The sequence below is a fragment of the Equus quagga genome, chromosome 2, assembly GCF_021613505.1.
Source record: "Equus quagga isolate Etosha38 chromosome 2, UCLA_HA_Equagga_1.0, whole genome shotgun sequence".
NCBI lineage: Eukaryota > Metazoa > Chordata > Mammalia > Perissodactyla > Equidae > Equus > Equus quagga.
The window spans coordinates 27914189-27929811 of record NC_060268.1 but is presented as its reverse complement, the minus strand read 5'-3'; the positions used below and the strand labels follow the sequence as shown (position 1 = coordinate 27929811).

General features: G+C 36.0%; 1 protein-coding gene across 11 annotated transcripts in view; it reads right to left on the bottom strand.

Moving 5' to 3' along the window:
- HNRNPC (heterogeneous nuclear ribonucleoprotein C) overlaps nt 1–15623 on the bottom strand; it is a 48136-nt gene that overhangs the window by 19100 nt on the left and 13413 nt on the right. For all 11 annotated transcript variants that reach the window (XM_046652526.1, XM_046652528.1, XM_046652525.1 and 8 more), the window contains one exon: nt 4311–4588. In XM_046652526.1, the coding sequence (XP_046508482.1) occupies nt 4311–4551 (241 nt within the window). In that variant the 5' untranslated portion in view covers nt 4552–4588. The remainder of the gene's footprint in view (nt 1–4310; nt 4589–15623) is intronic.

The following is a 15623-nucleotide window of genomic DNA, read 5'->3' as shown; positions in this document are numbered from 1 at the left end:
CAATTAGCCAAGAGCTAGCTCTCCAAAACTAAGCTCATCAAATGACCAACTGAAAAACAGACTTTTACTATACTGTTTGCTAAACACCCTTTATGAATAATCTTCAGAGTTCTTGGTTCACTAAACTCATTTCTAATCTTTACATCTAATATTTATAACAACCTTGCTTTTACAGTGTTAACTTTGGACTCATATAAGCTTTTATAAAACTAAAGATATAATTAAATTTTTTAAAAGTAATTTTAAAATGTTAAAACAAAATGAAGCAGAACTAAACTATACATCAAGTTGATTACACAACTTTATAGAATTATTTCATGTGGTTTTAAACTAGAGTGCTGAGTCAGTATCCAGAATAGAACACACATTAATAAAAAAGAGGCTCAAATCTAAAATTGCATTTAATCATCTTAATTTTGGTAAAAATACAGGCATGGTTATTTTGAAACTACAGCACAATACACATATAAAATTGCATCTTTTCTTTTCTTAAAAAATTACTGCCATCAGGGCTGCCCCAGTGGGGTAGTGGTTAAGTTTGCATGCTCCCGTTTGGATCTTGGGTGTGGACCTACACACCGATCAACAAGCCATGCTGTGGTGGCAGCCCACAGACAAAAAACAGGAAGATTGGCACAGATGTTAGCTCAGCAACAAACTTCCTCAAGCAAAAAGAGGAAGACTGGCAAAAGATGTTAGCTCGTGGCAAATCTTCCTAACTCCTCACTCCCTGAAAAAAACTACTGCCCCCTGTTCTGCCCAGTGAAACTAGTCAGAAGTGATTAAAATTCAGAAATAAACACTGCTAGTGTTCAGACAGTGGTTTCTAAATAATTACCATTAAAAGGAGCCACGGCTTTTAGGAAAAAGTGGCAAAATTCCAGGTTTAGGTCAAGACATATAGACCCCAGACCTGGAGTATTTTGTGGTGCCAGAAAGCAAAGAATGCAAAATTACACGAGTAAGGTCTCAAGGACACAGGAACACCCTTGATGGTGAACCACTGGCCAAACAGACAATATTTTGGGCTCTAAAGAATAATTTGCAATGGACTAAAACTAAATAAAAGCAATGATTATATTTAAAGGTCGCTACAGTATCATTTGAAAAAGATTTATCCTGCCTTTCAAATGTGAACAGCATTTCAGAAAAACTAAGTATTAATGAGAGAAGTTGCAAATTTTAGAAAAATTACAGTTAATAAATGCAAGAAGAATTAGAAAAGCCACTCTTTTGCAACCCCTAATGAAATACCTAAGGGATGATCACCATAAGGTGAAAAATTCATAGGGAACTTTACCATGGATGAGTCAGGATGTAAAACCTGAACCCACAAACTATTCTTAACATCATTAAAAACGGGAAAACCATGTTAGGCCACTTGATGTGATATAATATGAAGTACATAACGCTATCCATGATATATTTTCACCAAAGTAAATAGAATCTGAATTGAATCAAGTCTCTAGATCTGCAGAGTCCAAGACAGTAAGCTGTTAGCCACAAGGGGCTATTCAGCATTTGAAATGTTTTTTAGTCTGAATTCAGATGTTTTAAGTGAAGTATACACACTGGATTTCAAAGACTTCGTATGAAGAAAGAATACAGAAATACCCCAATCATAATTTTATACGATTATATATTGAAATGACAATATTTGGGGTATATCGGGTTAAATAAAATATATTAAAATTAATTTTACCCATTTCTTATTACTTCTTTTAATATGGGTATTCACAAACTTAAAATTAGGTATATGGCTCACATTATATTTCTATTGGATAGCACTGCTCTAGATCTACCAGTATCGGACTAAACAGGGGTAGAAAAAAATAAATGACATCACAAGGAAGCAATCAGTACACAGTGTGGGAAATACTAAAGATTTCTTCAACAAATAAACGTGATGAATCTTTAAAATGAGAAAGGAAGGGATGGGGAAATTCAGATTTAAAGACATCTAAGAGGCAACTAACCAAACGCATATGTGGACATGGATTAAATTCTGATTTGAATAAAGTCAAGTTATAAAAAAAAGTTTGAGACGAAGAAGAAATCTGCATATGGACTACTAGATAGTACTAAGGAATTACTGTGAATTTTTTGTGTTAATTACTATAAATTATATTATCATATAATTTACAATCATCAGTGTAGTTTGCATTTTGTTATTCTGAAGTCTTAAAAATACTCTAAGAAACACTAAAAAAAAAAAAAACAAAACCCAAAAGACAGAAAAGAAACATTGATAGATAAAAACAAGATTAGTCAAATGTTGTATCTGTTGAGCTAGGTGAGATGTATCTAACATACAGGTTCATTACATTCTTCTCTCCATTTCTGTGTTAGAAAATTTCCCCAACAGTTAACAAATATAATAAAAACCTGACTTTAAGACCTCTCATAAAACTCCTGTTTTAGTTCATTTTTCCCACATCCATTTTACAGATGCCAGTTTTATATATTCTGAGTTATTGTGCACTTTGGGTGTAGGACAAATAAGTATGAAAATTTCTTGTGTATTCTCAATTACAACTGCCCTGCTCTATGTGTCTTAAACGTCAAGGATTGACATCCATCTTGAATGTCAAGGTTCTCCAGTCTCCAATATTCTTCCTTCCCAATCCATTTGGATTGGAACGCCAAAAATTAGCATTTTGAGAAGGGTTCATATGTGTTACACAAATTACACAAAATGTTTATTCTAGAATGAAAGAACTATAATGAAATAATCACTGAGAAACCATAACCAAATGTCCAAAACAGTCTCAAAAACTGTTGAAACTTTTCTATACAACATGTGGCAAAGATTTATAATCATTATGAAATGCTAAAGTTTTGAGTTCTATTCTAGGGAAATAACAACATGAAAACACTTAAGAGGGAAAAATCCTCTCCAATCTGAAGAGAAGAATCCAAGTAGGAAACGAAGCATAAGCTGCACTTTAAATCTGTTGTACATTATGTATTTTAAGAAATTGAATAAAGACTCCCATTTATTTTTTTGGTGAGGAAGATTTTCCTGAAGATTGTGCTGAAAACAAAATGAAAATTGCACTAAGCAACCGCAGGAATCTTCCAAAAACTAAAAAGTCTCATTTAATTATGAATGGCTATCACCTTTATAAATCTATAGTAAATAATTTGTTAATTTGGTAAACACAATATATTACCCACAATGGAACTAGTCATTCTACAGTGCTTGACATCTCTGTGTTTATTCTTTTTTATTCACAAAAATCAAAAAGAAACTGACTTATCTTACAAACCCTTCAGCTTCCCTAATATTCACACCCGAGAAAATGAGCTATACCAAATTACTACAACTCTGACAGCAAATCCCAGAAACTGATAAGCAATTAGAAAAATATTCAAGGAGATGAAATTCTACGATCATCAGGAACATACTCATGTGCTCTAATAGTCTTAATATATAATGAGAGCTTCTAAAGTTGAGAACATAAACCATTATCTGAACAGAGCTCAGATCTCATTTCTCAACATTTGAACACCCCAGATCACAAAGTAGACCCCTATTGGGGGAACTAACATCTAAAAGATAACCAGAGTTTATGCTGCTAAAACAGATGTAACATGCAAGACTTATACTAAAAACTTCTGACGAATCATCTCAATTTATCTATATTCTCTTGACAACCCCAAATTACTACTACCTCAGATAAGAATAGATAATAAACTCGCTGAGGTACTGTTCTTTCAATTTTAACAGATCAGGAAATTTAAGGGTCAGCCAAGCTATGCAGGGCAGCCCATCACACAGTTGTGAAGTCCCAATGCAGAGCCAAGCAATCTGACTCCAAAGTCCATGAGTGACTAAGCTATACAGTACTACCATGTTTACAACCCACCATTGGTTGAATCCTCGGATGCGGAACCCATGGATAAAAAAGGCCAACTAAGGGACGTGAGGTCCAGGAACCCATCCCCTGCAGATACCAAGGGACGACTGTATTGTCTTCCCCCAGTCCACTGTAAGTAGTAGGACATAGCCATTTAGACAGCAACTGTACCTTACGAAATTTCATCCCTACCTCCCCTACCTTACTCAAGACTGCCAAGTGAGTGTTATCCAGTCTCCACTAGACAAAACGACATAACAAACAAAATCCTTATTTAGCCTTTTATACCTATAAACGTAACATTTTAGGAGGAAATCAGTCACAACATCCAGAACATCTCAGATAACATGTTAGCTTTATAGAGAGAGAAGAAGAGAAAGAGAAATATGAACAGAAAAACTCTCTCATCTGAATTACGTAATCAATGAAAAAATTCAACCCAGACCTTACCTAAAACCTGGCCGGCGATCATTCTGCCATCCTCTCCTGCCACAGCAGCACGGGCATTTCTCTCATTAACGTACTGAACGAAGGCAAAGCCCTTATGAACAGAGCAACCCACGATTTTGCCATATTTCGAGAAGATTGCCTCCACATCAGATTTCTTGACCACAAGAGTATTGAGATTCCCAATGAATACACGGGAGTTCATGGAGCGAGGATCTGTCTTGTTGGTAACATTGCTGGCCATTGTTTTTGATGATAAGGTTTCTCACAAAGCCGAAAAACTGGAAGAAAAAAAAAATGTAGTCATGTCAAAAGATGCTAAAACCAAAACATTCCTTGATAAAACTTCTACTCATTTTGAACCACTGACTACCGAGAGTATCAGTCAATTAAAGGGATCTCACAGTAGCCAAGTATTCTACTATTCAGAGACTAGAGTCCCTGAATACATCCTCATGGAAATTCAACTTCCTCTTCTCTAGGCTATTCCAGTAACACTAGACTGTTATTTAAAGGGGGGAAAATCCTCATCAGACTATTAGCAACACCATCTTCTTGGACACTAATTCCAAGAATGCTTCTCTATTGTAAAGTCCTCAACCAAATTAGAACTCCTTAAGCACTCTACTATCAATTTCTCATGTTTTTCACCTTCCCAGCCAAGGAATCGAACTTAACCATTCCTTGCCATCTATCAATAAAATTTCACCTTCTTGCACATTGCTTTTACACTAAAATGAGTTTCACTGATTCACCCAGAGATATACAAAACTCCAAATTCTGCCTACAAACCATTCTTTAGCTAGATGAATGTGGACAACTGACACTCTACCCTTCAAGTATAATCCTATTATACAAAGGCAATAAATAGAACCAATTCATTCACTCTGGAAATATTTATTTCCAAGGACTTCAACTGATGTACAATACGCCATAGACACATTAAGTATCAATACCATCTTTTTATGGAAAGCAATGATTCTTTACTTACATTTTATGTAATAACCTATAAAATACAGCTGGGATATTTAATAATACTGGATGGTGATGATGATAAAACTAGCAAGTAGAACACTGCATGAATCAAAAGACAACCAGGAGAACTAGGAAGAGAATACAACTTCCCTTAGACTGTTTTCATTGAACATTTATTGAATACTGTTTCAGCTAAGTGCTAGGTACCAAGGCTACTTCAGGGGACAAACAGGAAAAGATATGATCCTCAGAGTTTACATTCCAGTAGTCCGGCTGCTTAAAATTTTACTGAAGGGGGAAGAGACTTCCCAAAGCCTTAGAAATAACCAAATGATCTGAGGTCACACTTCACCCTACCTCTGATCATTAAGGCAGCTTACCAGTGAAATCTGTTAAGGTAAGAAAAATGGTCAGTACCCTAAATGCAAAAAACCTACTGGAAAAGAACTGGGATTCCTGGAAGACAGCAGCAACAGAAGAGGATAGTTTCTGAATCGTCACATAAAAGCAACTAGATAGTAAAGCCAAAAACCCATGAGTAGCATTTATAATAAATGGTGTCAAGGTATCCCAATCAAACTCCAAAATGCAAGCTGGTTAAAGGCAAGACAATAGCCAATATGCATGGTTATCTATCACTGAGAGAGAGGCAAAAAGCAGCAATAGTGTGTCTAGAAATTTAAGAATCCCAAAATATCCAGGTAGTATTTACTGGAAATCAAAGGGAACTAATTTTAAGAAGAGCACTTGAAACAAGGAAGGTTCTGCCTGCTCCAACAGCAGGTAAGTACAAGGTACTGCAATAAAAAGGCCTGAAAGGGCTAGACCAGCTTAGTCTCTATAAAATCTCAAAACTCAGAAGCCCCACGTGCACCATTCAATTCTTAATCCCTTTCCTCCCCCTAAAAACTACTACTAGTCTAACTTCACAGTAATCACTTTCTTTCTTTTAAAATAATCCTATCACCTAAACGTGTATCCCTAGATAGTATAGGCTTACCTATTAAAACCAATCTGAAGTGCCTTTAAGGCTCTTTTTAGGTAAGTTCCCCTTCTATCCCTTTAACTTAAAATTTATCTCATGAAGAATGCAGGGCGTTTGAATTGCAGTTTTCCAGTCTGAATTTTCAAGAATTTCATACTCTTAGAACAATTTCCACGTATTTCTTGAAATTGGAAGCTGGGACGAAAAGTTTGATCAGACTCATGTGTGATCCCTTTGAAAGACTATATATAGGTAGCACTGTCTTTCTGTGATGTTATGCTTAAATTCTACCATCTCTCTCTAGTACTACAGTGTTACAGGCTTCTCTCTTAATACATTACTTAGAAATAACTCACAGTACAGTTCTCAAAGTACAAATAACTCAAAGTACAGTTTCTCAGTTCTTGCATTGTTAATAACAGTCTGCCCATGCCCTTTATACTTGTCAGTTTTACTGGGTATAAAATCACTGGATCACATTTTCTTTCCTTAAATCTTACTCCATTTACTTCTGGACTATCAGAGGGATCAATCCAAAGTGGAAACCCTGCCGGCAATGTTCTATTTTTCTCAACTTGAACAGCAGTTACAAGAGTTTTTGCTTTTTAACAACTCATTAAGCTGTTTGTTTTTTTTTTTTTTTAAGACTAACAGAAATGTAATAGAGCTAAATGAGTACATTTGAGGCTATCTCATAGGTCATAAAGGTCTACACTTTAAGGTAATCTACCCTTATAGAACAGGTCAATTTCTCCTAGCTTTTTACAGCTAAATGCTAGAGAAGGAAGAAATGGGAGTGACCGCTCTGACCAGCTTAAAAACCAGACCCAATGGTATAGTCTCAAATAAATAAATCAGGGCCAGCCCTGGTGGCCTAATGGTGAAGTTTGGCATGCTCCACTTTGGCAACTGGGGTTCGGTTCCGGGTTGTAGACCTACACCACTCGTCAGTGACCATGCTGGGATGGTAGCCCACAAAGAAAACAGAGGAAGACTGGCAACAGATGTTAGCTCAGGGTGAATCTTTCTCAGCAAAAAAAGGAAAAAAAAGGAAGAAAGAAATGAGATTTCAAGTGCAAAAGCAAGTTGTAAAAGGAATGGCTCAATTTTTGCTTTTGATCTTATTTAGATTTCTAGCATTTGGTTATATTCTACATGCATTTTTGTAAACAGAATTTTAACAACTCAGTATTCTAATTACCAGCAATTTCAGTCTTCAGAAAATTTACAGATCACTTTAAATGATGTGGGAATTATGATAAAATGTTTAAGTCAAAAAGCAGTACCTACAATTTGTACAATATACAACAAAAGGCATATATAAACTATCCTCATAAAAATTATGTGCTTCGGATATACGGCAGAAATATTTAAATGTTCTGTGGGTTCCCTGCTTTTGGTTAATCTTTATTATCACTTTCATAGTTTTTCAGTATTGTCAAAATTTTGTATAATGAACATGAAAGTTCTTTTATGGGGGAGGGGGACAGGAAAAAAATCATTTTTAAAAATCAAGCACCAATTCCTTAATCAGGAAATGCATTTGAGAGAAATAAAAAAAGTTAAGTCACATTAGTAATAACAATTCCGGTCTTAAAAGCATTTGTTTTATAAAACCATTCAAATGTTTTGAGAACATCAAATGTACTAATACATGTACCAGTAGTCTAATAATGCTGTTAAATAATGAAGCAATGTTCTTCTACACGAATTAGTATTTACTTTAATAACCTAGTATCTTCATGGAGAATAACAGCCAGTTCATGGACTACAGTTTATAAACATTACAACTTTCCACATTTTTTGAAAATCAAAGTTTCTGGCACATCCTAAACACTCCATAATTCCTCATAAAAGATGAAAGTAGTCTAGTCATATCTTTTAAGCTTCTGCAGCAAAATCATTTTTAACTCAAATTCATTAAGATAAATTCATTCTTTCTTAAACTCAATACTGAATACTATAGAAGATCTAAGTAAATAAAAGCACAAAGATTTTTAAAAAACCAGACTCAATTTCTTCCTTAAAATTGATTTTAAATAGAGTAAAACCAATAGGGAAAAGATTTCTGAACTGATTATGTTCCGTTGTTACTCTGCATCCTATTTATTCACTAGCAGAGATCAAGTGGATGTGGTTTCTGGAAAAGCAGAATTGCACCACAGTACAAACAGAAAAAGTAAGACTGAGTGTTTTCCTACAGGTTGCTGGGTGGTAGCACTCAAATCTCTAGTTCATGGACGCACGTGCAATTATGTGTTTCTTTAAGACATTTTTTCATCCCAGGTTCTTATTCCCAAGATTTTTATCATCAAAGGATCACTAAGCTTTGTCTTTACCTTGGTGAGTAAAAGTCAAAACTAGGAATAGAGTTACTTTTACTGTCTCATTACACCAAAGGATCTGTGTTGTGTGTCCATTTGATCTTATGCTTTATTTTGAAGTAATAAAAGCAACAAGAGATTTTAGTGGCAGCCTGAAGGACAAGAAATGCTGAAGATTTGTGGATACAGAAATGTGTTTCTATTCCCACTTTTACCATCCCAGTCACATCCTAAAACTAAAATAAATAAATAAAATCTACATCTGGTTGGTATGCAAGCAAATGTCAATTTTATTTCCAACTGTTCATTCTAAAGTTTGAGCTGGTATTATAACTCTTTGCCCTCTTAAGAGAGGCAAACCTAATCTTGTATTGTCAATCTAGGTAAAAATTTGAGAAATGTTTCTAACTACTCCTCCATTTCTCTTAAGTTCACATTACATCTCAAGTAAATTCTCCTGGGAAGAGGTATAGCAAGGTGGGAAAGGCAGGCTGCACTATGTGATGACTGAGATCCAGAAACAGGTTATGAAGGTTCTGGAATGTGGCTGGGCCAAAATCAATTCATCACGGGAATCAATTCTTCAGCCCACTTGCCTTTATATCCTGGGCACTAGAACTGCACCTTCAGTGCAAAGGGATTGAGGGGCTGGAAGATAAATACTTGACAAAACAATGCCATGCACTCACATTGTGTTCAGTATCATATCTAGGCATATTAACTTAAAAAAAAAAAACACCTCCACAAAACACAGCAGAAAAATAAGTAAACAAGCCACAAGTTGTTTCTACTAAGCAATTCAGCTACTCCTCTACCTGTTCACCCTATTCACATTGGCTCATCACATTATACTCCCTCATATCACATTATCAACTGGTCCAGAAAAAAAGAAATCAAAGATGGCACCAGTACGGCTTATTAGATGTCAAATCTTACTAACCAGAGAACAAGGGAAATAAATTACCTCAGACTAGAAATTCCTACCTTAAGAATTTTCTTCAGGGGCCAGCCCTGTGGCCGAGTGCTTAAGTTTGTGGGCTCTGCTTTGGCAGCCCATGCTTTTGCCAGTTCAGCTCCTGGGCACGGACACCACACTGCTCATCAGGCCATTCTGAGGCAGTGTCCCACATGCCACAACTAGAAGGACCCACAACTTACTGGGGGCATTTGAAGGAGAAAAAGCGAAAAAAAAAAAGAACAAAAAAGATTGGCAACAGTTGTTAGCTCAGGTGCCAATCTTTAAAAAAAAAAAAAAAAAAATTTCTTTATTACTATCCCTTAAACCTAAATTAGCCTCTACGTTCAATTCAAATTAGATGCAGGGGCCAGCCCTGAGGCCTAGTGGTTAGGTTTAGTGGTTAAGTTCACGCTCCGCTTCAGAGGCCTAGGGTTTTGCCGGTTCAGATGCTGGGCGCAGACGCGGCACCTCTGATCAAGCCATGATGAGGCAGCGTCCCACATGCCACAACTAAAAATATACAACTATCTACCGGGGGGGCTTTGGGGAGAAAAAGGAAAAATAAAATCTTAAAAAAAAAAAAAAATTAGATGCAACTGCCATATGCCTGCTATGCTATTTCCTATCTTTCTTTGAAGAATTATACAGACGGAAGTGTCACTAGATGGCAGCAATGAGTTGGCAAATTTTTTAAAAGATGACTAAATCTTCCTGAGTCCAAAGATTTTCTATTTCACTGTTTCACAATTTGTCAACAGTTTCTCAGTATCTTTTGAATAGTATAAATAAATTTCTCTGCCTACTCAGAGCATCATCTAGTCTAAGCTATTTTCCTTTAACACATTTAAGCTATTTTGCCCCTTTATGCACCCCTTCGCACACTACTTTCATATTACTCTATCTTGCCCCTCTTCTTTGTTGTCTGCCTCCTATGTAATTTTCCATAGTTGCATTCACCAACTATTTCCCTCTGGCCTCTTCATAGGCCAACAATGAACTGCCATTGTGTCTACAAAAAGAACAATGTACTTTAATTTGTTCCATACCCAAAGCATCGAAATACAGACATAATCTCAAGGTAAAGACTATCATCTAAAGACGATTAGCGCAAGAAAATAACACATCGAGGTATTTTCAGGACATATTCAGGCCACGAAAAAACAAAGTTGCCTACTTTTAAAAATTATGCTGACTGCTATGTTTAAGAATTAAAACTAAGAGAACACTCAAGATATTACAAATAATAGGGGGAAATGGATAATTCAGTAAATGTACCATGTAGCCATCTAAAAACAAAAACTGAGGACCAATCTCACTCGCTACACCAAAATAAGTTATAGGTGGATCAAAATTTTAACGCAAAGAATTACATATGCCATTGTCAAAACCTAAAGACGACAATTGGCCAGCCCTGGTGATCTAGCAGTTAAGATTTGTGCCCTGGCCCGGCTTTGTTTCCCAGTCAGGAAACCACACCACCCATCTGTTGGCTGTGAGTGTAGGGGCTGCACATTAGCCAGATGCTGAAAGCTTTGCCACCTGGTATTTCAAATACCAGGAGGGTCACCCATGGTGGACAGGTTTCAGCAGAACTTCCAGACTAAGAAAGATAAGAAGGACCCAGCCACCCACTTCCAAAAAAACTGACCATGAGAACCCTATGATCATCAGCAGAGCACTGTCTGACACAACACCAGAAGATGAAAGCACAGCACAAAAAGACTGGGCAGGGTTCCACTCTCGTGTATACAGGGTCACTAGGAATTGGAATTGACTTGATGGTACTAACAAAAGAAGAGAAAATTCAACAGTCCCCAAAAGAAGTATGAATAACAGAAGAAAAAATTGGCAGGAAATCCAAAACAAATCATAAACATGAAAAATTGTTTTAAGAAAAACATTGAAATTTAAAAATTTAAAGATACCATTATTTTAGACTATTAGATTGAAGATTACATCAATATAATAACTGATTCAGACAACTACCAATGTAGGCTAAAAGCACAGGATGAAAGCTTGTTGGGTGGGAAAGAGGATTTACGTGATCTCAAAGTATTACCCAACAGATTACTCACTGATTATAAAAGGGAAATGCACCTTTACAATGGAGACATGGAGCTCACCACTTCAAGTGATATGACATTATATGCTGCCTGATGTGACAAAATAAGAAACATACGTCACCAACGCAATATTCTTGATAAAATATTGACTTCAATCTATACAAAGGGAAAAAATTTCAGGTTTGTAAGGACATCATGCAACACAACCGGTTGGGACTCCTCAAAAAAAAAAGGTAGGAGGCCTTTTCTAGACTAAGCAAGCATACATAGTAAGGGGCCTTTTCTAGACTAAGAAAGCAATGTGTGAACCTTCCCTGTATATTGGATTGGGGAAAAGAGACATTTTTTTGTGACAACTAGAGAATTTTAATATGAACTGTATACAAGATAACACTGAATTAATGTTATTTTCCTAATTATTTGGTAATTATTTTGATGATATAAATTATCTTTATTCTTGAGAGACACAGCCACGTTGAAGTTCCTAAGTGAGGTACTGTGCCTATAACTTTAAAATCATTCAGGAGGGGGAAAAAAATCATACAGAGCAAACATGGCCATCTAGACAGTTGCTACCAGAAGAACAACAGAGAATCTGAAACAGGGATGGTGTATTTTCCATATGTACACACTACCTATTCAAAAGCTGCTTTAAGATCCTATCACACAAATGGAAAAAATGATACATACCAGATCACACACTTTAGCAAGTTCCCAGAAAACAGCAAAACTATCTTTCTGTCAGATTTGCTACTATAAGAATAATCATCCAATGGGGTGGAGGAGGGAACTAGCACTTCCAGTGCCATAACTATAAACCAGTACAAGTTTCTGTAAGTTCATCTGAAAATTCCTAACTATATGTAAGTGCTGACCAATGGGTAGGTCTACATACTTGTATTAATTAAGCAATTGATGATCTTAAGTTGTCAGGTCTCCCTATGTTTGGAATTGAAAAAGAGGACTCTGACCATTTATAGTTGTAGAAAATTTACTAAGTGGAAAATATTTACAATACAGAGGCTCTGAAACAATATATGGTAATGATTCCATATGGGTAAAAATGTATTATAAATATATAAAATACATATGTAGGTGTATACATACATCTATAGCTATGAGACAGAAAAATCGATCAAAATATAAAAATATTAATAGTGGTTATCTTTGAGCGGTGATGCTGTATTTTATCTGCATGTTTCCTTCAAGTTTTCTTTAATAAGCATTTTTATAATAAAAAATGATTGTTCCTGTTAAAGTATAAATGGATAAATGTAATGCAACAGAAAATTTAAAAGGGTCTTTAAGAAATATTTCCAGAATCTCAATAATGGAAGAAACTAAATCACTTAGTTCAACACCCCCAAAATTCTTCAGAGGATGTTAAAATTCCCTTATAACATACTTGGCTAACTCACCAAAGATCAAGCCTCTTGAATTGCCATCAAAGTCAAGGAATCACAACCTGAAGACATTCATTTCTAAAACATAACTGGGGGGGCTGACCCCGTGGCCAAGAGGTTAAATTCACGTGCTTTGTTTCGGTGGCCCAGGGTTTGCAGGTTTGGATCCCTGGCACCAACCTACACACTGCTCATCATGCCATGCTGTAGTGGCATCCCACACAGAACTAGAATGACTTACAACTATGTAGTGGGACTTTGGGGAGGGAAAAAAAAACGTTTAAAATAAAAAGTTTGTAAGATTAACACAATTTTCTTTGAATAGTAAGTTTTTTTTTCATGCTATGTATTAGTTTTGGAACAATGATAATCAGTAAAATCAATCTCAACTGAGAAGTCCTTCTGGAGATTTTCTGTACACCGAAAAGCTCTACCTTGGTTTAGCTTTGAGCAGGAACCAGGTTAATAACTTGCAAAACTGTAAATCAAAAGTTTAGGTACAGGGGCCGGCCGCATAGCCCAGTGCTTAAGTTTGTGCACTCCACTTCGGGGGGCCCAGGGTTTCACCGGTTTGGATCTTGAGCATGGACATGGCACCGCTCATCAAGCCATGCTGAGGCAGCATCCCACATGCCACAACCAGAAGGACCCACAACTAAAAAAAAAAAAACAAACACACAACCATGTACCGGGAAGTTTTGGTGAGAAATAGGAAAAATAAAAATATAAAAAGGGGCCACCCAATGGCACAGCGGTTAAGTTTGCACGTTCTGCTTCAGTGGCCCAGGGTTCGTGGTTTGGATCCCAGGTGCGGACATGGCACCGCTTGGCAAGCCATGTTGTGGCAGGTGTCCCACATATAAAGTAAAGGAAGATGGGCATGGATGTTAGCTCAGGGCCAGTCTTCCTCAGCAAAAAGAGGAGGATTGGCAGCAGACGTTAGCTCAGGGCCAATCTTCCTCAAAAATAAATAAATAAATAAATAAATAAAAATAAAAATAATTAAACAAAAAGTTTAGGTACAGCCTATTTCTATGAATAGATAAACCAAAAAGGTAGATACAAAAATACCTAGCCCCACAATAGCGACTAAGCTTGAGATGAGAACTTCCTAAATAGAAGATAAAAATACACATCCCCATACCAAAATATCATAAATAAAAAACTGATGTCTACAACATACTTGTTCACAATTCAAGTCCTTAATATTGTACATAAAAATGTATGAAAATAAGACATAAATACATGCTAATGGTTAAGAACTCAGAGGCTTTAGGGTCAGACAGATCTGTCTCAACTTCAAGCTCAGTCACTTACGAGTGGTGTGCACTTCCCTTCCTGAAGCCAATCCCTTCAAAAACCAGATTCTTCAAGTGTAAAATGAGTATCACTAATAGTATCTGAAAGGTATGAGACTAAATGAAGGTACAGAAAACACTGAACATGGTGTCTGGCACATTCAAGTGTTGCTGCTACAGCTGCTGCTACTACTACATCATTTACTATTATTGGTACATAGCAACAAAAAAATGGGCCAAGGACACAGTGTAACAAATAGTAATAAAGGTCTATGGAGATTTAAAAAAAATTCAACATCATTTATAAAGGAAATATAAATTAAACCAAAAACCTTACTTCACCTACCAAATAAGCAAAAACATTTTAAATTGAAATGGTCATTATTTCCGGCAGTACAAATCAGTACTACATTTTCAGAGGACAACTGGATTATTTTATCAAAAGCCTTAAAACCGTGCCTGTTCTTTGACTCAATATTCTCACTTTTGAGAACCCATCTGAAGAAAATAAGGATATGGACATGTTAACAGCAACACATTAGAAAACAAGTGCACGACAATATGAGACTGGCTAAATCAATTTCAGTCCATCAACCCAAATGAATACAAGCAACAATTTTAAAACTACAATGTAGTGACACTGAGATGTTCAAGATGTTAAGGAGCATATGCAATATACAAGTTTAGAAGATTATACACTAAAGCCTTAGACATGTCAGGATGTGGTAGGATTGTCAGAGTTTTAAGTGTTCTTCTTTCCCAATTTTTCTTTAGTAATGTATTACTTCTGTAATTTTTTAATTCAGCAAAGATAGCTTAATGCTACCCTGGAATTCAATGATTATGATATACAGCTTGGCCTGGAGTCTGCAAAGCTTTTATGTAAACCCCTAAACAGAAGCTGGAAGAGTTGAGCACTTCCCTTCCTCAAGAGCAATTCAGAATTATATAAAATCAAGGAAATGGGCAACTCTAGAGCATCAAAATTTTCACTGGATATTGTGTCCCACAATTTGGGGCCTTCTCATTCATCTGTAGTCCAACAAATATAGCTATTTCTCTCTATTCTCAACCCTCATAATCAACTGTGACAATTATTAAATGTTACTTGTCTGTTTCTGTGAGTTACATCAGACTTAAGGAAAAGAAAAAAACGGCATTTTAGAAACCATCATATTCCTAACTAGAGCAACTTCTATGTAGTAAACTCCGCATCAACAGACATCTATTTTCTCTGGGAATATCTTAAGCCATTTGGAAGAAAGGTTCTCAAATCTAAAAGTATCAAATAATCATTAGGAATATGTAAA